This window comes from Lissotriton helveticus, chromosome 4_1 (assembly GCF_964261635.1).
Source record: "Lissotriton helveticus chromosome 4_1, aLisHel1.1, whole genome shotgun sequence".
Classification (NCBI taxonomy): Eukaryota; Metazoa; Chordata; class Amphibia; order Caudata; family Salamandridae; genus Lissotriton; species Lissotriton helveticus.
In genome coordinates this window covers 1,306,132,163-1,306,158,750 of record NC_136063.1, presented here as the reverse complement: position 1 = coordinate 1,306,158,750, position 26,588 = coordinate 1,306,132,163, and the positions used below count along the sequence as shown (strand labels likewise).

Below are 26,588 nucleotides of genomic sequence, written 5' to 3'. Positions count from 1 at the left end.
TTATGGAGGGGGCCGTGTGGCCCCCCTCCCAGGCCACTTCTTTGGGGACCGTGGGGGGAGCCCAATGCCCAACGTTCCCTGCCGGCTCCCCGCGGCCTGCGGGATCCAGCATTGCTTTTCCACATGTGGAGCTGCTGACATGCAGCTCCCCGTGTGGAAAAGCAATGTGGTTTGATTTTTGCAAGCGAGAGCAGGTTTCCTGCTCTCGCTTTCAAAACCCAAACCACAGTTTGCTATGGGCTTGATCCCCCGCCACACAGGTGGGACCCCCTGAGCAGGCCTAGAGGGTCAGGGCGTTTCTACCCTGCCCCCTTTCTTGTTTTTCGTATTTCTTTTTCTCTTTTCTTGTGACACAGTTCTACCGAGTCACAAGATGGCTGCCAACACTTCCTGGTTTGGAGTGTTGACAGCAAATTAGAATAAAGCTTGTGGTCGGGAGGGTGCGCGGATTCACTGCGCCTCTATATATCGAAACATTTACTTTTTGATTTTCTCAGCAACTACTGAACGGATTTACACCGTTTTAAAAAAAGGGCGCTTTCTGAAGCAAGCACTACCTCTTTGCCAAATAAGGTGTAATTCCGTTCAGCAGTTCCAGCTGTAGCCGTGTTTAAAGTTTCCTATGAGAAATTCATTTTTCGACCTCTTCTTTTAATTTCTCAGGAACTACTGAACAGATTTACACCATTTAACAAAAAGAGTTCTTTCTGAAACAAGAGCTACCTTTTTGCAAAATTTGGTGTAATTCCGTTCAGCAGATCGGGCTGTTGCTGTGTCTAAAGTTTCCTATGGAAATTAACATGGAGAAAACACGTTTTGGGACCCTCCTTTTTCCTCGCCCCCTGCTTGCCGAATCACCCCGAAACATTCAGGCTAGGTTCTGACCAAAGCACCCCATGAGTTTTGAAAATTTCGCGAAGATTCGTAATTCGGCGCTTAAGATATTGGGAAAACAAACAACGCTTTTACTATGGAAACTAGGTCCTACCTATAACTATAACTATCTACTGGGGGCAACACGTAGATAATAAATATATATAAATATGTATGTATATATATATATATATAAATATGTATATATATATATATATATATATATATATATATATATATATATATATATATATATATATATATATATATATATATATATATATATATATATATATATATATATATATATATATATATATATATATATATATATATATATATATATATATATATATATATATATATATATATATATATATACCCAATTCCCAGTTTTCTTGTCAGCAACCAACGATTCCCGCCTTGCTTTGACAAAAACCTCGGACACGGACCTTCAGATAAGTGCAAATTTATTTAGTTCCTTGCAAATTAAGTCGCATAACGTTTCAGCTCCGTGGAGCCTTGATCACATGACAACGTGTAAAATCACAGTGCTCATATTTAAAGTGATAGTGTTTAATTGATTAAGACCCCGGATTTGCTGCAACATGAACATAGAAGAAAGATTTGTGAGGTCGGTTGCCTGATCATCTAATACTCTCGGCTTTTAAAGTTCATACACAATAAATATACACATTGTGCAAAAATCGCAAATAAATCAATGCTCATGTTGATAATGAACCATTGTTGTAATTGAGCTGAGCCAACCTAATATAGTCGTGCTGGGATTGTGTGTTATTCATCACATTATCCTGGTCATCCACCACTGAGCATGTCATATCACCACTGATAGCCGCCACTTATTTCACATGAAATTGATTGAAATAGCTTCGACATATTAATACATATAGTTTGCTAATCAACATAATGAAATGATGCATCCATTTGTGTATAATACTGTTTGTTGCAATCACGGCATAAATGCCTCTATTGATTGGCTGCTATTATTTATGATAAGCTACAACCTGGTATCATGTAAAGTGCTAGCGTGATGATAGGGCAAATTGGCAATGTAAACGTATTATGGACTTAAAATATCTGGGTGCCTTACTGCATCCCTATTGCACTCCGCCACAGTATATAAAATGCTCAGACAATGCTACAGTGTAAAACACAATGTAAACATAATACACATAGGCTAATGTGGCTGCCCATAAAGTGCAAATGTGTTGTCAGTGCCAATTAGCATTGTAAACATGTTCTTGAATTAAAATATCTGGGTGCCTCACTGCATCCCCATTGCACTATGTAGTATGTAAAATGCCAAAAAATCTTTTTGCTATAGTATACGATCTTGATGTACATATAATACACATAGGCTTATGTGGCTGTCCAACCCCATATATCTTGCGGTTCCTGTGGTTCGTGGGTTAAATACCCGTGAATGTTGGCTGCTCTGATTAAGTCCTTCTACACAGTACTTAGGTAAAGTGCAAAGATGCATCAATGTGCAAATATACAATATATATATATATATATATATATATATATATATATATATATATATATATATATATAATGACTGTGTGTGTATATATGTGTATGTATGTATATATATATATATATATATATGTATGTGCATGCAGTGTTTCTAGTGCGGATAAAATATATATTGTTTTGTCGTGAAAGTCAAAATCACTGCTTCTCAAGTTTTTCTGCCTTGTGCCTCTCAATGTAAGTCACTAAGCAATCAATATTCTAAATAAAATGTGAAAGTAACTTTTTGTACAGGAAGTAAAATAAAAAATAATGATCAAAAATCTAAACATGGAGTGGAACTTTCTACTGTAATACATGTTGCTATCTGATATCAGGATGATTTTGTTTTAACGCTCTTCCAACATATTTCTCTTTCTGACTAGGATTAGCACAAGCATGTGTTGGGAAGTAGGACTTAAATATCAATGGGGCCCACTCCTAAATCAGTTAATTGTAACTGTCGACTGATACTGTTGCCTCTGTATTCTAGTCTATATTCTCTTCACTATTTAGCTTCATTGCGTGTCCACTTCTTCCCTTGTTTTTCGGATCCTTTGTATCTAAAGTGTAATGTTACCCTTGTGGATATGGTAACCAAAATGTTCAAATGGAGCTTTTATTGGAAGGATGGAGCGATCCATATTTGCTGTTTCAAATGTAAAACAGTGCATTTTCTTCAGTACAAATGTATGTTTTTTTCTATGGTTAAAAATTGCTGTGTTCCATAATCATGGTGCTTAAAATGTATGCATTTATAGAACTGGTATTTGCATTAACATTTATGTATTTGTCTTTTTTATTCAGGTGTGAATTTTGTCACAAAAGGTTTAAGAGGTCTAGCCATTTAAAGCAGCATGTGCGATCACATACAGGCGAGAAGCCTTACAAGTGCACATTGTGTGGGCGTGGATTTGTTTCTGCAGGGGTTCTAAAATCACATGAAAAAACACACACAGGTAATTACATCTTGTTTCCTTTTTTTCTTCAGAATTTAACATTTTGCATGTACATCTTTATGAACTAAGAATGATCATTTTCCCAGTCTAACACCCTCAGGATCGACTCTTGCATGCTGTGTCTAAGGCCAATTCAGTTGATACGATTCATGTTAATTGCAAATAGAGAAAAAATCATTATATTATTTGTCGTTATTTAAGCCTTTTACTACTAAGGATACCCTATTTATGATTATTCACCCAGCCACCAGGAAAGCAATTTTCTCATGAATACTTCCTTCTGCTTATTTCTCTTCTTTAACCCACTGAAGTTTTCAGACAACTTCTAGATTTTGGAGACGTTTTTGTAAAATGGCCACAGATCAAATAAGTATCTTTGCACAACCTGCTGCAACCAGCCCATAATGGCGTAAACTGGCACTTGCTTTTTGTGGTAATTTTTTTATTTTTGGTCCTCTGAGTTAATGATTTTTTTTTCTATGTATTTCTTCTGATGGTATTGCATTTCAAGCTCTGTGAGTACTTTCACAGGCAAATGTCTGTGAGAGACTTAGCGGTGTTACTTGCTGATTTTGGGCATCAAGTTTAAAGCCTATAAAACTGGTTTGCCCTCTCTCAGTTTAAAGGTATGGACGACCTCATAACTTGAGGTTATTACATTTAATTCTAAATCAAAATAGCATTTCCTTGTTGAGATGCGCTTTCCTCTGCATCTCCATCATAAATGGTACATCAAAAGTTGAAACTTTTCTGTATAAATTAGTACAGCAGTAGAAGGCAAAAGGCAAGGATCAAAGATCAGCATTCATATTCCTTTTCTGAACTTGTTGATCCTGCCAAATTATGAGCTGGACCAGTTAAATTCCCTCAAAGGAATTTAAGAGGTGCAAATCGTGGTCTTTCAGGCGACCGTATCATCCTTTTTCTGTGCCATTTACCAGGAACACTTTATGTAACTCTTGGGAAGTGTTTCTGTTGCTCCAGCGGCAGTGACCAGTATTTGGTATTGTCTTGATGCCAGTAAACTTGGCCATTAGTGCAGCTAGCCACACGTTTTACATGCTGGCTCCACTGCTAGCTACTGGTTCAGTTGTCTGCTTTCTCTCCAAAATACAAACTTTTGGATTCAGGTTTGGTACCACTACCTCCCAATACCCAGCTGATTTAGCTGTGAGCCTGCTAACTCTCTCAAGAGGTTTAACAATAGTGCCAACCCCACTCAATCAAGTCCAATTTCACCATGAATACTGAAGGTTTTAGAATGCAAACCACAGTTGAGTTGTCCATGCCAGCATCCACAGTGGTGCAGAGGCTGCCAATATCTCTCCTTCCATTGGTACAAATTACCCCGAAGTGTCTCCGAGAACTTTGTGTGAAAATGCCACTACACCCATTTTGACAGGCAGGGAAAGACAAAGTGGGCTATTTCTGATACTTTGGAGTGCTCAGTAAGTATGGAGATCTGCCTTATTCTTGGTTTTAAAAATAGATCTTAAGTTTGCAGAAATGAACAAGATAGCCTTTAATTAGATCCTTTTTGTGTTTCAGAGTCAATACTGGATAATATCTCTAAACTTTCAGGGTGCATATTTTCACCTTCAGATGCAGCCCTTTCAAAGGGAGATTTTCTTTTTTTTTTAACAATGATGTTCATTAGTTTTATAGTTAACATAACCGCACACATCACAAGGATATTTTTCAATATTAGTACATGGACAGTAAGTCAGTTTCAGGTGGCCACATATCTTCTGGAGAAACGACAAAGGCTTGCTGTAGTGGGGAAGTCCTGAGTTAGACTTGTCTACCTAAATTCTGTATGGGGATAGCCCTGTCGAGGGGAGGGTGAAGGCAAAACAATGGCAAACTTGGTGCGGGGTGGAGGAGGGAACTTTATGAAATGCACTGTGGAAGATGGACACGCTCAGAATTCCAAAATGACAGCAGTTGCAGGGGCTCCTCTTCACAGATAAGTCATACACATTCACCTTACCTGGACAACTGTATTATCAAAAGCACAGCACCAGAATTATTGCATTTCCAATGGCTCTTTTGCATCATCTGTTTTCCCCAAAATCGGAAAAGGCAATATACATTCTAACACAGAGAATGTATTTCATTGGAACAATATAGGACCCTATCCAAGCAATGACCTTCTACTCATTAGACAAATGCATAATATATATCCTATGGCGAGCAGCTTCTTTCGAGTTTTCCTGTGGTCATTGTTAACTTTGCTGAGCTTGTTTATTTCCTGCATTCCCTGATACTATGATTAATATGCCAGTAGTAGGTCTGATCCTTTGAAGCGGTATGGTACTTATAATTCTCTGAATAAAAAATTGGGCTTCATTGGGGGTCCGACTTCCCAGCAACTTATCTGATTAACTCCAGCTCTTACAGTTTCAGGAATTGTGTTTCCTTCCTTGTGATCCCACCACGATGAACACTGTTGCCAAGTCAAACAAAGAGGAGCATGGGTCATGTGCTAGATGCACCTATGCCAGTAGCTTTGGTTATTCTGCATCCCTTGAATAATTAACTCTTAATTAGATGCGCTTATCCTAAAGTATCAAAACATTTTCAAAATGTGTATGCATCGGAAGTGCCTTCTAGGCAACCAAATCCTCCTTCAACTCATTCTGTACCCACTCCGGTCAGTGCCTTATTCTTTGTTTTTATTATGCCTGCTAAGCCTTACTGTAAGGACTGGAACCAGCTGATTGGAGAACGAGATCAAACAAGAGATCGCTATTGAGGAACACGGTGACCCCCGTTTGTTTTTTATTTTAAGACCAAGATCTTTGCAATAAGGGAAATACGTTTTTAAATAAAAAATACTTTTATACTTTCAAAAGTCAACACAGAATATTTTTGATGCAGTTAAGTGTTATCCTATGGGGAAACCATAATGTGGTTTAACAGGTATGTACCACACTTACAAATTCAGTCTTTGGCCCCGAAGGGCAGCAAGAAGCAAGGGTCAGGTAAGTACCAAAACTGCGGCACAGGGGCGGCCGGGTGCAGAGGTCAAATTTGTAGTTCGACCCAATCCTTTTCAATGGAGCCTGGTTGTGCCTGAAGCCATACTGCTTGCAGGTAAGTGGATCGGTTGCAGGGGCCAAGCTTTGGCGGTTAGCACAAACACGGGCAGCACAACGCAGCACCAAGCATACACCACCAGCAACAGGGTGCAAAATTGGTGCCTGACCCCCAATGCTTTTTAATGGAGTTTCTTCTTTTGACAAACAGGCTGCAGGCATTGCACCGGAGGTTGCAAGAGGAAGACCAATGACAGCAGGGGTAAGTAGAGATGTAGGGTTTCAGAGGGGCACCGTCTGTACAGCTCATTAAGGCCCAGGGGCTTCGGGTGCAGGGGTGCCTTTCGATGTCGGAATATTCTTACTGGAGACAGTCACTGTCAGGGGGAACTTCTGGATTCACTTTGCAGGCGTCATTGTGGAGGTCAGGAGTGCACTGTCGGCCAACGCTGGAGTCTAGGTCAGGATCTAGGTCAGGATCGCTGAGTTGACCTTCCCGAGCAGGGGGGCCACTCCGACTCGGCCCATGGGTTTTGGGTGCTGAGTGGGCAGGTATTGTGGTTCCAGCTGGATCCAGAGTTCTTTGAGTCGTTTTCTTCCAGATAAGTCCTCTGTCCACTGGAGATTTGAGTCTTCTTTGAAAGCAGCAGTCCTGCCTAGGTTTTCTGCAGTCTCTGGCATTAAGACAGGTTGCAGGTTTGCAGAAGGTAGAGACAGGCCGGTAGGGCTGGGGTCAAGGCAGTCATCATCTTCAGTCTTCTCTGCAGGGATGTCTTCTTGCTTCTTATGTAGTGTAGTTCCTATATTCCCAATCGGCTCTGCGCACTGGAATAATATGTCCTATTGATTTGACGTAGGACTTATGTCTACTAGGTCTCTATCGAATATACTAGACTTAATTGTGAGTGCCAGCTAGCTCAGAGGTCACTAGAAACTTTCTCGAATTCACAAAAAGGGATTCGTTTCTGACAACCGCATAAACATGACAACTTTGTTTCCCAAGAATAAGAAATATATCTCTAGAGTCGCGGAAACAGTAGAGAAGTATTTCACTCAGACAATAGTGCATGCTTAGTTTCAACAGAGGTGCAGAGAAATAGAGAGACGGGCGTTTTCAATAAAAGGGTTCATTGAACAGTCTTCTTTCTCATGCAAGTAAAGTGAACTGCTACAATCGTAATGCAGGCTGTAAAGTATAATGCGTACAGCGAGAATAGAATCATAAAATAATACTGTAAAAGCATTGTATGGTTTCTAAGCCATATAAAAGTACATACATAAATAACAATGACTAAAAGTACTCAACTGGTGCTTCTAAAATACGCCTACCCCAATGTACCTAACCTAAGTCTAGTACACAGGAGGGAGTAAGTATTGTGTAGCATAGGTTTGGTTTTCTTTGCCAGGAATCTATCCAAGATTTCTTTTAGGGTCTAATCAGCTCCATACCTTAGTTTAGAATGAAGGAGGTCTGGTATCTCTGCCTCGGGACTCGATTTCCCAACACCCTGCGAGGGGAGCTTGGAAACACTGGAGTTGGATTCTAAGCGAGAGAAAGGACAGCTTCTCGATCAGGGCGTCAGCTGGAGGGTCGGGTTCCTTCGGCACTTGCTGTAGCGAGCTGCATCGGCCAAGTAGATAGTCGAACTGCTCCGATCCACCGTGTCTTGCTAGAGCAAGTTAAGGCATATTTATACCTTGAAGGTGCCTAGTTTGACATAAAGTTGGGCATAATAAAGTCAGTAAAGAACCCCAAGGGAATAGTAGTTCTTTGTAAAGTCCATGAGTTCTTGGACAAATCAATATTCAAGCAAGGGGAGGTCCCTGACTGCTTTAGCCGATTTTCCAAGAAATCGTTGTGACGTTTTGGTACGGGTGAAAGTTGCCATGCCTGTATTTGGACTGCATGGGTATGATTTCTATGCCTATATTTGGGCGATGTGAATTGTACCTATATAAGGGCATGAATCGGGGTAAATTCGCTCGGATCCTAAAACGCCATACAACACCCACTCCACTTTATTATGTTCGATATTACTAAATTCTAAGCACATAAAACATATCTAATGATGTGTTAAAAAAAAAATACCCAAATACAATGAAATGCATCCGAAATCATTGTACACAAAAACGCTATTTGTGCTGTATTCATTTTAAAAGCAATGTTTTCATTCAAAGCATATAGTATGACATTGGAAATGCTATCCGAATGAATCATGAAATTACATTTATGAAATGACTCTTAAATACAGAAGAAAAAGTCGAGACCATTCCATGACAAAATATATAAATTGTTTGGTTGTGGACATGGTCAAATATTGTCTCTTGGAAGTATTCAAAGAATTCTTGTTCTCTAGGAATAGTTCTACTTTAAGCAGAGTACTTTGTGCCAACATTTTTTTTTAATTTTTGGAAAAAAAGTCAAATCATGGAAAAATAGAGTTCCAAAGTTAGAAGTTTGTTTTGAAAAGTGAAGGTCAAATACAGAGCCCCATAGAACACTGTGTGCTAACTTCAAAAATCAGTCTCATTGTTTGGAGAAAACATCAAAACTTCTAACCTGGTAAAGAATTTGTCTACCACAGTAGGTGAAAGTTGGACCACTTCGTTAAGTAGATCGATTGCACAAAAATGAGAAGCATTACAGTCAGCGTTAGCCGCATTAGCAATGTTTGAAGGTGATGGAGATGGTACCTGTGTGCCTGTCGATCCACGTAACTCACCATCCGCAGTTTGCGTCTGTGTTACCTCAATGAAGGCCGTCATCAGGATTGGTAGCTGCTGGGGACAACAAAACGCATGAGCCGTTACTGATCCAAGCAAAGTATCAACATCCGTTGGCAGGACTGATGGGAGTGTCAGACAGATGTCAAACACGCATTCTTCTCCACATAGCAGTCATCGTAGAACAGTTAAGATGCAATCTTGCCAGATTGGTCGGAATGATAGAAACCACGTGATATTCAGATCTCTTAAACGAGTCAAGCCCAAAATCTTACTCACGACACTTTATTGCCTGGAGAGTGTTCTCTAAGGTAATCTGGGTGTCGCTGGTGACTGGACTTGCCATATCTGAGCAGGAGGAACAAAAATAGTATTCCTGCTACAAGTCCCAAAATGAGAGGCAGGCCGCCAAACACGGAGTGCACGAAGTTTGGAAATATGCCGAGGACGGCTTCAAACGGTGCTAACAGTCCCGAAAAAACTGTCTTAAATACATGTACAATACCACTGGTATCAGACATGTTTAAGATACGTCCTAACATTTCTACGAAATGTAAAGTCCAGTTTGTTGATAAAAGGGCATGTATCTCTGCAGAAGACCTTGTAACTTGTAGTTTATACGTCTCTTTGGACGAGGTCAGTGGCACCGTTTTTTGTAAAAGAATGACTTTCATTCTGCTTAAAGTGTCAATTCGTATAGAAGAGATGTTCAATGAAGGCCATAACGGCGACTTCCCATATGTCTTGGTTTTAGGAAACAATACTTGCATACAGCTAGTGACCCTGGCTGACAGTTACGAGAGAGGCTATTCCTGGCAACATTCCACAGCAGCTGTGATCATTCAACATAATATAGCCTCCATTAGAAAGCTGCCTAAAATTGGATCTATCACTGCAGCTGGAGAACCTTGCAGGTGGCAGGATAAGTTGGTCGAAGAACCTTCGCAGGCCCCGTGTAAGTTAATACCCTGACATAAAAGTGTACCGCTTAGTGCGCTTTTGCAATTTGTACCACTAAGAAATACTTCTTTTCCCCCACTCCAACATCTGTGTGTATATGGTAATTCCCAGGTTGACTTGATGTATTCTTTACCCAACCTTTCATATACGCGAGCTGGTATATGTTTCAAGCAATATTGAAAATGGAAAATTGTGACAGGCAGAGTGATTATCCTGTGTATTAGCCATTCTGTTGCAGGTTTTTCTGAAACAGTTAATGGTAATCTTTCCAGTTTCTCAATGCTCAGCACCGTATAGTCTGATCCTCTTTGTGCCAAAGTGATTTGTTTATCTGTAAGGTTAAATACAGATAACAATGACGTGGTGTTGATTAGACGCCATGGCACATATCCAGAACGAAGATTTTGTGACGTCCAGCCTAAAAGCATTATAGAACGTAATTGTGACTGTCCATGCTGTAGCATGAGCAAGTCCTGTTTAATTAGGTCTATGGCAGGGGATACTATGCTGGCCAAAGAATGAAAGTGTGTCCTCATGTAACGTAACTGGTGCTATGTAAAGCGCTCTGATAACTGATTCGGTTCGGTTCTAGTTCGCGCTATATAAAACTCTGCAAAAAAAAAAAAAATAATAATACATTCTGGATGACAGTCGTTAACCCATTGTCAACTACAGAGAGATTTCTCTAAATTAATACAATCAATTTCTCGTATTCGTTCTGCAGTCTCTGCTTGTGTAGCTTTCCAAGCTTCATTATAATTGGCATATATACCAGCGTATATAAAACGTTTATGACGTCGTTTCGCAGGACCTTGTAAGAAGTCCCTTAAATCCACTCCATCTTCAAGTAAAGATAAGTGTTGTTTTACCTCTGTCAGTGTGGATTGTTTTAGTCAATCAAGGCACAGTTTCCCTACACTGTATGTTGTTACTATCCCTGGATGATGTCTCTGGACATATCTTGGATCTGGCCTAATGTATGTGAACCCTTGTGTCTTGTTCAGGAATCTATCTTGACAGTTGTTTGTGTCTGTGGGCCAGATTAACCATGTTTTCCAATCAGGATCAGTTCTGTTAAGTAAAATTGTTTTTACGTCGACCACCCCCTTCTGGATTTGAGACATTAAAACCTGAGAAGTATAGAGATTTTTCATAGAATGTTTTTGAGCTACCCTACGGTGGCGTTGGACAATGTTCCCATTGATTAAAAGTATAAACATTTCTAGGGTTTGCAGATTTGTGCAAATAATGATTACCATAGTGATTATAACAGTACATTTGTTCATAATCTGCCGAACCTTCTAAGTATTCATGTTTTGTAAATTTTGCAGACATTTCTAAGTTTGACATCATATTATTAACAGTCTCGAAGTCCCAATCATCAGAGAATGTGCTTGGTGAAACAAAATCACTCAAGGTAACCTTGAATTGGTGTGGAAACTTCAACAGCTCTGCAGGACCAAAGATGTCATAATCAGTTCTGTCCCAAGCTATACCACCAGGTATAGGAATGGCTGTGATGTTCACTGATGACCAGTCTCGTTGTTCACGATGCGATGATTTGTGTGGCCTGAGGAGTAAGTTAATGTTCTTACTTGCTGTGTCCTTTTTACTATAACTTCCATTTTCAGCATTCCCAAACTTAATACAAAAATTAGCCAAAGTAGGAGAAAAAGTACGTCTAGCACAATCCAAAGTTCAACCCATGGTGAAACCAGATACGTTTTTTCAAGTTGATAAAAAAGTTCTGTTGCTTGTTCTTTAAAAGTTCTTTTTGCTGGCGTCGTTTCAGGTTCACTGGGATCCTCGGAAAACATATCAAAGTTAATGAAATAGCCAGAGGCAGTTCTGTCAATTGTAGGTATTGCATCAGGATTACTTGAAATGACTGGACCTACTTGTTCCCTTGTCATATTAGTATAGTCAGATGCTATATCATTGTAGACAGGTGTTTCTGGACGAACTGTTATTTGGGTCTCAAGAGGCACAAGTTCCTTGGCTTTGTTGCTTAGTCCTTCTTTTGGTACTGCAGATTCCTCAAAGGTGATGAGTCTTTCAGTTTGAACCTCTTGGATAGTAGCCAGATTTGGTTGTCTGCTACATCTTTAAAGTCCACTTGGCCTACTACTTATGATTGGTCACATGATGTGGTTTTACCACGTCGATAGATACAAACCTGTTCTCCTTTCTTCCAGCAATGGCAGCAGTAACACTGTTCTTGATCCGTGGATTGCTAGCACAGGCACTGGTTTTCTGTAAGAAGGCCCAAATTCCTACTTGTCCGCAATCTTTTCTCTGACTAGATTCCCAATCTTTGGAATCCAGACAGGCCTTGCTGGGACGGGTGGTTCCTCTTCAGTGGTCATTGGTTTCTGCAATGTGTTGCTTTGACTTCTCCTTGTTTCATTTAAGTCCTGCAAAACAGCCAAACAGTCTTTGATATCAAAAGGTTTTTGTTCTAACACTGAAGTGTGACGATCAAGGTCCTGTACAATCTTTCTAGTACCAAAAAGGATTTCATATGGAGTGATTCCACCCAGAGAACTTCTTGGCAGATTATTTAGACTACGTTGGACACTTATTAGATGTTTGACCCACTCATCACCCAAGCCTAATACCCTAGCTGTTATAGATTGCTTTATGTCCCAGTTTTTTCTCTCCACTACATATTTTCCCTCAGGATGGAATGGACTAGAATACCGCAATGCAATGCTCAGATTGGCCATGGCCTCCTTGTGAGCTTTTGAGCTAAACGCAGGACTCTGGTCAGAATGTAGCATGCCGACTGCGTATGTGCCGATAAAGACTCGCAAATCTGAGTTTGGGCGTCAGCCGAGCGCTGAGGCCACATCCAAATGACTCTGTCCTAATAGTTGTGGGACTGCATTTGTCCATAGGGACGCCTGCGTGTAGATAGTCTAATGCTGTCTAACAATGGTGTCTGTACTGGGCTGGCTACACTGTAGTCAGGTATCTGGCGGCGTTCTTTGCTGTGATCTCTGTTGCAGTCATGGCAATTAATTGCAAGTTCATGAATGTGAACATTCAATCCTGGCCACCAGTATGTCTCCTTTAATTCTAGTATTGATTTAGAGATCCTTTGATGTATCAGACCCTCTCCCAAATGTGCTTCGTGTATCAAAGCTACTCTACGTCTCCTGTTTGGAATTACTCTATCCCCCACTCCAGGGATTCGAGTAAAAGGAATGGAGTTGGCATCAATTATGTATGAATATTCGAGTGGATAATTTTGAGGTAACGCTGCACCGCTGCCTTTGCTTGTGGCATTGACAGCTAGCATTATTTCGCCATCTATTTTCGTTTTTGAACGAGTGATTGCAGCTACGGAAGCCGTTTGCACAGCTGCCTTCGCGGCTTCATCAGCCAATGAATTCCCTGCAACGTGAACGCCTTCACGTTGATCACTCAGTGTATGGATCACGTGAGTCTTTTGTAGTTCTTTTTGTAACTGAACTACTTGTTCCCAAAGCATCTTTTGCTTGATTGTGCCACCTTTTGCGTCTTTTAAACCGTTTTTAATCCAGTTCTGCAAGTATTCATTTTAAGATTGAACGCAATAATACGAATCGCACACTATGAGTGTGGGGAATTCGCGATCTGTATTTTCAAGGGCCATCTTGAATGCTTGTAGTTCAGCTCGCTGAGCTGTACAATCTTCGAGAGATTGCGTTTTGTGACCATAGGTCTGAATGTACCATTGAGCCAGCGACCTTTAACGATCGCGCATGCAGCACCATAAGCTTGTTTACCCCCAATTGCAGGCTGTGCTGATCCGTCTGTATAAATTATACATTCGTACTGTTCTAGAGGCATAATCTCAGTGGGCAGAGGACATTCTTGTTCGTATTCTAGAAATTCTTGAGTTTTCAAGTAGGGGTTAAAAACGTATTCAACATCTATTGCAGCAAGAGAGTTAACCCATTGTATCAATCTCGGATATAAAGCCTTTGCTTTCGGAATGCTTGCTTTTGTCACTGCTTCTAAGGCAGGTACAAGAGTAACAACCATTATGCGATTTCCCTGTGCGAGGGCTCTCTTGCTACTGAAGTTTGAACCGCTGTCAGAATTTTTTCTGTAGAAGTGAATTTCATTTCAGCTTGTGTGTACAAGTGTGATTTATAAGCAGTTGGTACTTTCTCCCCTTCATTGAAGGTTAAGTACATGAATCCGCATCTTCCTTGGATGATTCGGATTACAAGATTGCGTATGTTTACGCGTGTCTGTAAATGTGTTGTTGCTAACATGTCTGTCTGGACTGAACGCAAAATTTCAGTATGTTTCTGAGTCCAATTAGCTGTTTTGAAATCAGGTTTGATTAATTCGTAGAGAGGTTTAACCATTTCTGCGTAATTTAGAATGTATGTTCTTCCGAAATTTAAGAAACGTAGAATTGACTAAGTTTTTCAGCGTTTTTGGAGGTTGGAGCTGCGCACATTTTTCTAAAAAGTTGTCTGCCAGGCTTTTGCCTTCACTTGATAATTTGTATCCTAGAAAAAGGACGTTTCAATGGGCAATTTGTGATTTCTTAAAATTGAATTTGTACCCTTCAGAGGCGAAGCCGAGTATTATGGTGTTCACCCTGTTCAAGTGCCTATCCAAGTCATCATACGTTAGATAGATGTCATCGACATATGATAATGCCTCATCATCATAGGTTTGTAGTAACTCTGTTACTCTGGCTGAAAATAACCCTGGACTATTCTTGAATCCCTGGGGGAGACGACAGAAGTGACGCTGTGTCCCCATAATTGAGTCAGCAGTCAAGTACCTGCTTTCAGGTGCAATGTTTTGACAGAAGAAACCGTTAGGAATGTCTAATGTGGTTTTATATTTTTTACGCACAATGTTATTCATTAGTGCTGCACTGTGTGCATTTTGTACTGCAAAAGTTTTGTAACGAGTTTAAATGTCTGTAATCCAAAACTAGAAGATTTGTATTGTCTGGTTTGGAGACAGGAAACAAAGGATTGTTCATGGACGAGGTGCATGTTTCAATCACCTTTTGGTATTCAAGTTGATCTAAGATCTCCCTGACTTGTTTTTAGCTTCTTGCTTAACTGGATACTGCCTCTGTTCAGTTGGTTGAGTTTTTAACTGGATTTTATGTTGAGGAGAATCCTCATCCCATCCTACATGATTTCTATATAATGCAGGAGCCTGGGCTACTGCCCATTTCCTGGCATAGGTATATTTGTTATGAATTGGAATATGATTTGAGAATGCTGGCACAATGATATACTCACCATGTGGGCACTCCCTGACAAAATTAGGTGGCCAGTCTTTTTCAGCTAGAAGAATGTCATAACCCTTAGAGAGCTTCTCCCAAAAGAGTGCTCTTATTTTCTTACTTTATCCCCCTCCATCCGGAGTTGTTACTTCATATAACTTATGGGGTACACTAACTCTGGTATCAGCAGTTTCAACTTGGATGTACCCATTCAAGTCCACTGTCTCCAGATGATCCTGCAAGATCTTGCGAGCTACTGTTACTTCTGCTGCGCTGTCCAGCATTGTCTGGGCCCACTCCCCGTTCTTAAGTTGTGTCCTCAAAATCCTCGGCATGTCTGATTTTTAGACCTGCTTCCTTCTTTTTGGTGAATTGGGTTTTCTTATTTTTTGGAACGTGTTGACCTTCTTTGGACTTCACGCATTCTTCTTTGTGTTCTGACCGTCCTCTTCTTTCCGATTTCTGTGAGGAAGTCTGAAAGGTACCAGAGAAACGTGTATCAGTATCTTGATATCTATCATGATTTTTCAAATTATCCCTGTTCCTGAGGTTATACCTCTTTTCCGAGGGCTCCTTTTGGGGAGACCTTCCTCGGGATTGAGAACGCTTCTCTTTAGAGGTTTGTTTAGTATTCTCCCACTTCATTTTGGGAATAGTGAGAGTGTTTTTAATAAAAACCTTTTCAGGACTTTCTGTTAGTTGGGGCTTAACTGGTTTCCCACCCAAATTATCTCTACCTAGTTCTTCATAGGACTTTTCAATTATTCTGGCCAGTTCATATAGTTTCTCAGTTACATCGAATTCTCTCAATTTTTGGCGAATCGCCACAGATGCGGCCTCACCTGTAATATTATCGCTGAGACCTGTTTGAAATCTCTCAGTAGTTTCATACCCAGATTTAAAGCAGGCTCTGCCCCGTATTCATTTTGAATCTGTTTCAGGACATCTGGTATTACTGCCATAGACGGAACACCATGTGTTTTTGTGTAGATTGCAGCAAAGACTGTACCCCAAGTGTCACAGTCCTCCAGGTGTGGTGCGATCCCCATTGGTAAACAGATTGTTAGAATCCTGGGTTTCACATGAGGGGTAGTATCAGGAAATACTGCCTCTATTTGAGTAATTTTTTGAGCTATCCAGAATGGAATTTGTTCCTTTTTTGCGGGCAATTTACCAATGACTGTTTGTATAGTCTGTGGTGTGATTTTATTTGTGTTCCCTTGGTACGGAGTTTGACGTGGAATCCTTATAGGAGGTTGGACTGTTAGAGTCTGCATGACATATTGAACCAATTGTCTATGGATTTTGATTAGTTCTTTAAGTTGAACTAATAGTTCCGCAGCTGTCATTTCTTCAATGTCAGGATGTGGTGTATAGCTGGCTAGTACCGGCCATGTTGCTCCTTGTCTACCTAGTGGACCGAGTCTGGGAATATGATTTTGATGTTGTAGGGCGCCTTTAAACCAGAGCGCATGCTCTTGGTATGTTAGTGGAATTTCAACATCCTCGAAAGGAGTGTATTCCGGTGGATGTTCCTCTACTTTGTAGAAGTGAAACAGATGTGATACTGCTTTTGCTTAAGGGAAGAAAATCCATGAATAGAATACCTCTGTCTGCCGATATTCATGTGCCTCTATGACAAAAATTACCCTACCACCTCTTGGTGATAGGCCATTTGTTATGAGCTTTATAGTGATGGTTTTCCTTAAGTTTTCCGGGATGATTATAGCATCCGGGTCGTCTTGTTGGAAACCTGTAACGTCTAAGCCCGGTTGGGTTGCAGTTGCTGCATCTCCACCGATTGTGTTATTGCCTCTTGTAGCTCTACTGTTCTCGGTTTCTCTATCCGACATTTTGTTGACTGAAAGTTTGCAGAGCAAGTTTCAAGGAAACAAAGATACGGTGCACAATATTTTGGAACACTGTATCCTTCAACGTTGAACAAACCAAAAACTAATACATAGGATTTTCGTCCTACTCGGTTATGGAGGATATTTTATCCTTTTACCCACTCAAGACGTCTATTGGAGTATTTTACGGGAAAAAGGGTCTCTGTGAAAAGCACGACTGAGTTACTCTAGTATCTAGCGTTAAATTAGTGCCTTACCAAACGTTGAGCGCATGTAGTGTAGTTTCTATATTCCCAATAGGCTCTGCGCATTGGAATAATATATCCTATAGATTTGACATAGGACTTATGTCTACTAGGTCTCTATCGAATACACTAGACTTAATTGTGAGTGCCAGCTAGCTCAGAGGTCACTAGAAACTTTCTCGAATTCACAAGAAGGGATTAGTTTCTGACAACTGCATAAATATGACAACTTTGTTTCCCAAGAATAAGAAATATATCTCTAGAGTCGCGGAAACAATAGATAAGTATTTCACCAAGTCAATCGTGCATGCTTCGTTTCAACAAAGGTGCAGAGAAATAGAGAGACGGGCGTTTTCAATAAAAGTTTTTTTTTTTTATAAAATGTTATTGAAGGTAAAAACAAAAATTCAGAGCATATTTGGTAATACAATAGCACACAGATATAAAGTATGGCTTCATACACATTATAAGGACATTCAGATCATATCCAATGAGGTCTCAGCGTGCAGGTCTCAACCAAAAATCAAATCAGATTCAGCGATACAAAGGTATAATGACATAAGATATGACATAGTGTACAATGCAATGACGGTCGGTTCGCATCAAGTGGGGTCTCGGTGGACAAGTCTCGACCTGTCCAATGCCACATCGGCAGTTGGAGAGCTGCAGATATCTCCCCTATATGCGTTCCACTTTCCCCACTTTTTATCCTATTTTTTGGGGCAGCCTCTGAGTTTGTAAACGTTTTTTTCAGCAACCATAGCTCTGTCCATTTCCGCCGTCCACCCCACTGTAAGCGGGCGTTCAGGGGAGCCCTAATTCATTGCTATCGAGCGTTTTATGAGGAGACAACACAGGGCCAGCCATTGGTGTTCTATTTCCGTCAAATCTGTCGCCCCCACACATTGAGGATCCCTCCTTTGGGTGTCATTGGGATTTGTTTCCCTAGCGCCTCAGCCATTTTCTTGGTCGCCCCCGCCCATAGGATTTGAATTACAGGGCAGTCCCACAGGGTATGGTAAAAGGTGCCCGCCATGCCGCATCCCCGCAGACACTGGTCGTTCAGGCGTCTGCCTAGTTTGGCCAGCAGAGGACCAGACATATATGCCCTATGCAAAATTTTGAGTTGTATCAGACGGAACCGGTGGCTAATTGCCGATTCCCGGGGGGACATCAACGCCGTTTGCCAGTCCTCATCCTCCAAGTGTTCCACTTAACCCTCCCATTTGTCGTGCAGGGCCCGAAAGGAGTCTGGTAAATTGTTACAAAGCTTGCGATAGGTGCAGGAGATGGCCTTTGTTAAAAGGGGTTCGGAGAGTAACCTGTCCTCAAGGGGCGATGCCTCGGGGAGGGAAGAGAGGTCGTGCACGTTTGTGAGGATAGCATGCTTGATCTGGAGATATCGAAATGCCTCCCCTTGCGTAAGTGCGTGTTTCTTTTGGAGGTCAGAGAAGGATAAGAGTGTCCCCTTGTGTAGCAGGTCTCCTAAGGTAGATATGTCAATGGTGTCCCATTTATCAAAGCCCAAGTGGAAACAGAGGGAGCCGAGGGCTTGAGAGGACCAAAGGGGGGTGGCCTTGGTGAACCTATTTGACCAACCCAGGCTCTTAGTAGTCCGGTGCCAGATGGCCGTCGTCTGGGACATTGGGCCTACATAGCGGTTACGAACGGGTTTACTGTTCGTAACCAAACCCAAACTGGTCATGAGTAAACACATCGCTAAGACCGCCAAAAGCGTGTTCATGAACCTGAAACTTCTATACAAAATCAAACCCTTCCTCCCACCCAAAGACCTGAAACAGGCCATGCAGGCACTTGTGCTCTCCAGAATTGACTATGGCATCGCAGTGCTGACTGGAACTGCCAAGTCGCACCTAGGACCTCTCACCTCCACCCTCAACGCAGCAGCAAGAATTGTCACAGGAACAAAGAAATTTGACCACATCTCTCCAGCACTCAAAGAACTGAAATGGCTCCCTATTGACCAACGAGCCAACTTCCGCACAGCATGCCTCACACATAAAGCCCTGCATACAGGCAAACCGGAATACCTGGCCTCCAAACTCAAAAGGACAGGTCAGTCCAGGAACATCAGAAGCTCCAACACACTACTACTCATCCCTCTGAAATCACAGAAACGCAAAACCTCAAATAAATCCTTTGCGGGGAATGCCCCCAAGATCTGGAACTCCATCCACCCCACATCAGAATGACCGCCTCCTTCCCGCAATTCAAATCGCTATTCAAAGCACTCTTCCTTGAACACTCTGGTGCCTAAGGAGAACCCCTGCCTGACGGTCGAAGTCCGCTTTCTCTCTGAACCCAGTCGGCTGACTCGCTCCTGATCTCCGTCCCACACTTCGCTCAAATTACTGTCGTACAGACTCTATTTCCTGCCTGTTGTTCTTGATTCCTGTTTTGCTTATTTTCATCTGCTGCATATCTGTATTTGCTGTGAAGCGCTCTGATACCCTCGGGTCCAGCTAGCGCTATACAAAACTTTAATAAATAAAAAATAAATAAATAAATACTGAATAGAGCCCCTAGGTAACCCTCGCATCCCGTCTGGTATCTCTCCAAATGGAATGCTGGGTTTGTGGGCAATCCATGGATCCAAGAGTTCGTGGCCACCAGCTGGGACGCCCAGTAATACAGACGCATGTCGGGTAAAGCAATGCCACCATCGTACCATCCCTTGGTGAGCTTACGGAGGGCGATATGAGGGGCCTTCCTGTCCCACAGCAGCAGGCGCATATCCCCTTCTAGTGTGTTAAAGAATGAGTCTGTGATAGGAAATGGGCAATTCTGGAAAGCGTATGAAAAGCGCGGGAGTGCTAACATTTTGAATAGGGCGGCTCTACCAGGGAGGGTCAAAGGCAGTGATCTCCAGTGAGAGATATCATCGTGCAGCCGTTGTAGTGGGCCTTTGAGGTTACAGTCGTAAAAGAGTTTAGGAACCGGAGTGACGAAAATCCCAAGATATTTAAAACCGCCGGGTGCCAGGGGGATAGAATAGCCCCGAGGCAAGATGGTTGGGGGGGCCATGTAGCATGTATAGGGCCAACTTTGACCAGTTGATGGAGTAGCCGGAATATTTCCTGAAATTCGTAATAACGTGAAAGAGATTATTAATGGAGGCCATGGGGGAGGCCATATATACCAAAATGTCGTCAGCATAGAGAGCAATTTTGTCACTGACCTCGTCATTCCATTTAAGACCCCGAATAGAGATATCTGTGCGGATCCAGTGAGCCAGCGGCTCTAGAGTGACGGCGAACAGCAGCGGAAACAGGGGTAGCCCTGCCTGGTCCCTCTGTGTAACGGAAATTGTCGGGAGGTATGGTTATTGACTCGAACTTGGCCCAGTAGGTCGGTATATAACAGTCTGACCCATTGTATAAAGTTAGGACCGAAGCCGAATCTCGCTAGGACTGCAAAAAGATACGACCACTCGATCGAGTCAAAGGCCATTGTGGGGTCTAGTGAAAGGATTGCCACCTCTTCTTGTATATAGGGATTTCTACCTAGTACGTTATTAACTCTGCGGAGAAATAAAAGGGTTTATTGAACAGTCTTCTTTCTCATGCAAGTAAAGTGAACTGCTACAATAGTAATGCAGGCTGTAAAGTATGTATACAGCGAGAATAGAATCCTAAAATAATACCGTAAAAGCATTGTATGGTTTCTAAGCCATATAAAAGTACATACATAAATAACAATGACTAAAAGTACTCAACTGGTGCTTCTAAAATACTCCTACCCCAATGTACCTAACCTAAGTCTAGTACGCGGGAGGGAGTAAGTATTGTGTAGCATAGGTTTGGTTTTCTTTGCCAATAATCTATCTAAGATTTCTCTTAGGGTCTAATCAGCTCCTTACCTTAGTTTAGAATGAAGGAGGCCTGGTATCCCCGTCTCGGGACTCGATTTCCCAACAGCCCGCGAGGGGAGCTTGGAAACACTGGAGCTGGATTCTCAGCGAGAGAAAGGACAGCTTCTCGATCAGTGTGTCAGCTGGAGGGTCGGCTTCCTTCGGCACTTGCTGTAGCGAGCTACGTCGGCTAAGTAGATAGTCGAACTGCTCCGAACTACCGTGTCTTGCTAGAGCAAGTGAAGGCATATTTATACCTTGAAGGTGCCTAGTTTGACGTAAAGTCTGGCATAATAACGTCAGTAAAGAACCCCAAGAGCATAGTAGTTCTTTGTAAAGTCCATGAGTTCTTGGACAAATCAATATTCAAGCAAGGGGAGGTCCCTGACTGCTTAAGCCGATTTTCCAAGACATCGTTGTGACGTTTTGGTACGGGTGGTAGTTGCCATGCATGTATTTGGACTGCCTGGGCTATGTCTACATATGGGTATGATTTCTATGCCTATATTAGGGCAATGTGAATTGTACCTATATAAGGGCATGAATCAGGGATCTAGTTTTTAGGTCTGTGGGAGCCACCTAAATGCCATATTTAGGAGGCGTTTAAGGGTAGTAGTAGGTAAGGTCAATAGGCAGATTACCTGGGGTGACTACACAAACTATTATGAGACCCTCTTGTGGGAGGGGGCCTTAGACCTAGCCCTGATTGGAGGAGTCCCTTCATCTTCAAGATGGAGAGGACTGAAAAGTGTGCTTAACTTCCCCTCCTCCACCTGAGGGTTGGAGTTGGCAAAGGTTGGCACTCATCATAGTCTTTCTGAGTTTTCCCGACAGTTTTCAAGCTCAAATTGGGAGTGTAACCCGGGGGCTGCCATCTGCTGCTAGCAGTAGAGGCTGGTGGTTGTATTACAAAGGTGTCAGGCCTTGGAAGCTTCCCCTTTGAACACTGGCCCATCCTGGGTGAGGAGGCATGACACCTCTGCCCAGGATGTGCAAAGCCTCTCCACCCAGGGGCCTGGAAACATGTCTGTCTGTGGCAGGCTGCCTAAAGCCAGCCTGTAAACACTCCAGGGTTGGTAGGTTTTCAGGGGCACCTCTGAGGTGCTCTCTGAATACATGGTTTAAAAAATATCTCACTGGCATTAGTATGGATTTATGGCAAGGAGCTGTTTGGTACCAAACACTTCTGGGTTCAGTGAAGCCATCATTGTTCTGTGGAACTCGAGTTGTTAAGTTCCCAGCCGATGTACTCTCTATGGCTTCTCTGGCACTTACCATATTAAGGAATAGACCCTAATACTGTAGGGGCATATCTCCTCAGGCAGATAAGCCCACACCTGGGATATTGTGCACCCTTCCTTAGGGCTGGTAACACCTGCTAGAGGGGTGGCTTACCTATGTCTTAGGCAGTGCTAGCTGGCTTGGCACACAGGCAGTGTGCCATGTTGACTTGGTTATTTCTTCACCTCACAGGGGCATGCCAGCTACAGGGGCAGTGACATGGTCCTAGTGAGGGGTTCCTAGGGAACCCTCTTCAGCCTCCAGCCCTAGGTACCCAAGGTACCACTTACTAGGGATTTATTTTCAGGGGGCAGAACTTCCAATTGAGGACATGTTTTAGTGGAAAAAACACTGGTACTCGAACCTGCACAGCAAAACTAGCATAGTGGGTATGGAAGAGGCACTCCAAAGAAACACAACTCGGGTGTCGATACACCTCCCAGGAGAACAGAACACAGAAGCAGATAGAAACACTTACCACGATTGGGAGATTAAACAAAAGGTACTGGATGATTTGTTTGGACAATGGGATTCTCCAAGCATATATCTTTTTTGCAAGCCCAGTGAATGCAAAATGCTGGTATTTTGTATCCAGATTTCCACACCATCAATTGAAAGGGAATGCCATGCCGATGAACTGATCAGGGACATTTGCATACACCTTTCCACTGATTCCCCTGATCACAAGAGTATTGGACAAATTCGCATAAATTCAAACAGTCCAGGATGCGGCTCATACTCATCATTCCACAGTGGGCCTACTGGAGATGTCTCAGGATCTGCTAGCTACGGAGAACGGGAGGCTATGCCACCCTGAACCAGTCACACTCAATCTGGCAGCATGGCTCCTGAATACCTAAAATTCGGACACCTTTAACTGCACCCCGGCCAATGGAAATCCCTAGGGAAGCAAGGAAACAGCACACAGAAGTGCTACACATCCTTGTGAATCAGATAGATGCCATGGTGCAGGGACCACGAGAGGCTAGAAACAATACTGTATTAACCTTTCTGATAGATACATCTGCCAGTGGATTCCTCACCTTGTGAATATCCCCTGCGCAGCAGCCAAACGAAAACTTTTGTAGCTCTCCACGCCGGCGAGGTCATGGACGACGTCACAGAGGGTATGACTCCGCTCGCGACCCCGCTGACGTCACTGGATCCATAATACGGCCTCGTCGGCGAGATGGCGTCCGTTCGCTTTTTTCCGCGCCGTCAACGCCAACGGTTTTTTGGGACTCTCCGTAGTTACTTTGTATTTCCTAGTATTCTCATCTGTTCTTCTTGTTTCCTTTCTGAAAATGTCGGGAAGAAAGTCCGGTTTCAAGCCCTGTAGGGAGTGCGGGAAGCAAATGTCTATTACTGACCCGCATCAGGACTGCGTTTGGTGTCTGTCTTCCGATCACGACGTCGAAGAATGTGCGTGCTGTAGGAAGATGAACCCGAAGGCTTTGAAAGAAAGGGAGGCAAAATTGTTTATGGCCAAGATGAAGAAAAAAGAAAAGAAGGCGAGTAAAAGAAAATCAAGATCAAGATCAAGGTCGAGGTCTCGATCCGAATCCAGGTCGGGTTTGAAGTCTGCTTCGGGACATTCGAGGTCGAAGAAGCATAAGAAGAAGCAGCACTCTTCGAGGCGCCACTCTGATAAAGAATCGGCACCGAAGTCATCTTCTCCTCGGCGTCGCAGAGATGACGTCGGTCCTACGCCTTCGAATCCAGCTTCAACAGTGAAGGTTGTAGCTTCTGATGTCGAAGTCTCTCGATCTCCGACGCCGGCTCCCTCGGATTCGGTTCACTCTCCGAATCTTGATGAGGTTGAACCAGAGCATGAGTATCAGGAGCAGCCTGAGGAGGTTCCTTTATCGGCGCCGAATGGGCCGACTCCAGGAGCACCGGCTTCAGGGACGACGCTGTGTAATTATCCTCCATTCCCGGCTCCAGGTCAGGACCCATCACATTACCTTAACGCAATGTATGGAGTCTTTGCAAGGGCTATGTACCCATATGGTGCACCTGCGGGTCCTATGGGTCCTTTTGCATTTAATTTGGGTGTTCCCCAAACTTATGCCCAGGCACCGTTTATGCCCTTTATGCCAGCGACACCGTCCTGGAACTTTCCGGCGCCGAGAGCCCCGACGCCGTATCAAGATTCTCCGGCGCCGTATCGAGATTCTCCGGCGCCGTCTGGTCGTCCTCGGTTGGAGTCTGTGGCGCCGTCGGATCCGCGTTCGACGCCGATCCCGAGGCCGACGGAGTCGGTTGTGGAGCCTTCGACTCCAGCACCCAGGATCCGATCCAGGAGGGAAGCCCAGAGGGCTGTAGAGGAGGAACGCTATCGGCAAGAGTTGGAGGAAGGTGAACTTCCTGAATCTGAGGACTATTTTGTGGAATTAAAGGACACAAGTGGCCTTGATGTCTCACCTGAGTGGGATTTTTCTCCTGGCCCTGATGCTCCCTCTAAGGATTCAGTACCCTATTATATGGTTTTGAGAAAAACTGCGGAGTTACTGGACATTACTCTGCCTACCACGGAGTATAAATCCAATCTTCTAACTGAAGTGTTGCATTCTCCCTCATCTGTGTCTGAACCGTTTTTTACCATTTAATGAGGCAATTTTGGAGCCAGTGTTGGAGGTTTGGAAGAAACCTTTATCTGCTCCTGCGGTCTCCAGGACTGTGGCACGGAGGTATAGATTGGCACCTGAAGATCCAGAGTTTCTGTCGGCTCATCCTTCGCCTGAGAGCCTAGTAGTTCAGGCGGCTTGTTCAAAGAAGTCTTCAGGGGCTTTTCCTCAGGTTCCGGCTGACAGAGATTCAAAGCGCATTGACAAGTCTGCCAAAAAGGTATTCTCATCTGCAAGCATGGCATTGAAATCTACAAATGCTACTTGCTTGATGGGAAGATATATCCATGCCTTGATGGATTCCTCTAAGCAGTTGCTGCCAAAACTGTCTGATGAAGATAGGAAACATTTTCAAGAGGTTTTGGATGACAACCAGGCTGCAGCTCATCAAGTCATCCAGAGCGGCCTAGATACGGCTGACTCAGTGGCAAGGATAATGGGCTCTGCAGTATCTACGAGAAGGGGGGCTTGGTTGAAGTCTTCAGACTTTTCTTCTGATGTGCAGGCTACTCTATTGGACTTACCATTCGATGGAACAGGACTCTTTGGTAAGAAGGCGGATGCCGCTCTTGAGAGATTCAAAGATTGCAAGGCCATGGCAAGATCTCTTGGCTTACAGACTCAATCTAGAGGATCTTTCAGAAGGTTTAGAGGATTTGGAAAGTCGTCCTTTCGTCCGCAAGGACAGCCTCAACAGCAGCAACAGCAGCAACAAAATACACTGTACAAGACCTATAGGGGAAAAGGCAGAGGTCGTCAACCCTCCTCCTCCTCTTCTTCTACCTCGCCCCCCATCACCGCAGCAAAGCAGCCCTAGATTCCCCATTCCCAGTCATGTTGGTCCTGTTGGGGGTCGGCTTACCCATTTTCTGCGGGATTGGGAATCGGTCACTACAGACCAATGGGTTCTCAATCTTGTGGCAAATGGGTATGCTCTACCCTTCAGGGAATTCCCTCCAACTTACCCTCCTTGTCAAGGGACTTGCTCAGAGGAACATCTCCGTCTCCTTCAGGAGGAGGTCGCAACACTACCAGTTTGTGGTCCTTCCGTTTGGAATTACTACTGCGCCTCGAGTCTTTACCAAGGTGATGGCAGTGGTGGCAGCCCATCTCAGAAGATCAGGGATTCCGGTATTCCCTTATCTGGACGACTGGCTGATCATAGCGGAGTCTCCAGAGAAAGTGCTACTTCATCTGCAGGAGACAACTCAGTTGTTGTACAGGTTGGGTTTTTTGATAAATGTACCCAAGTCTCATCTGGTGCCCTCACAGCGCAACCTGTTTATAGGGGCAGTACTGGACACTACTGTTTGTCGGGCATTCCCTCTTCCTCAAAGGATTCTCGACATACAGGAAATTATTTCTTTGTTTTACAA

The 26,588-nt window shown here is 43.1% G+C and overlaps 1 protein-coding gene across 5 annotated transcripts in view; it reads left to right on the top strand.

Moving 5' to 3' along the window:
- The window catches only part of ZNF236 (zinc finger protein 236), a 1,196,152-nt gene that overhangs the window by 616,209 nt on the left and 553,355 nt on the right, over positions 1-26,588 (top strand). For all 5 annotated transcript variants that reach the window (XM_078687874.1, XM_078687872.1, XM_078687873.1 and 2 more), the window contains exon 18: positions 3,217-3,368. In XM_078687874.1, coding sequence (XP_078544000.1) covers positions 3,217-3,368 — 152 coding nt within the window. The remainder of the gene's footprint in view (positions 1-3,216; positions 3,369-26,588) is intronic.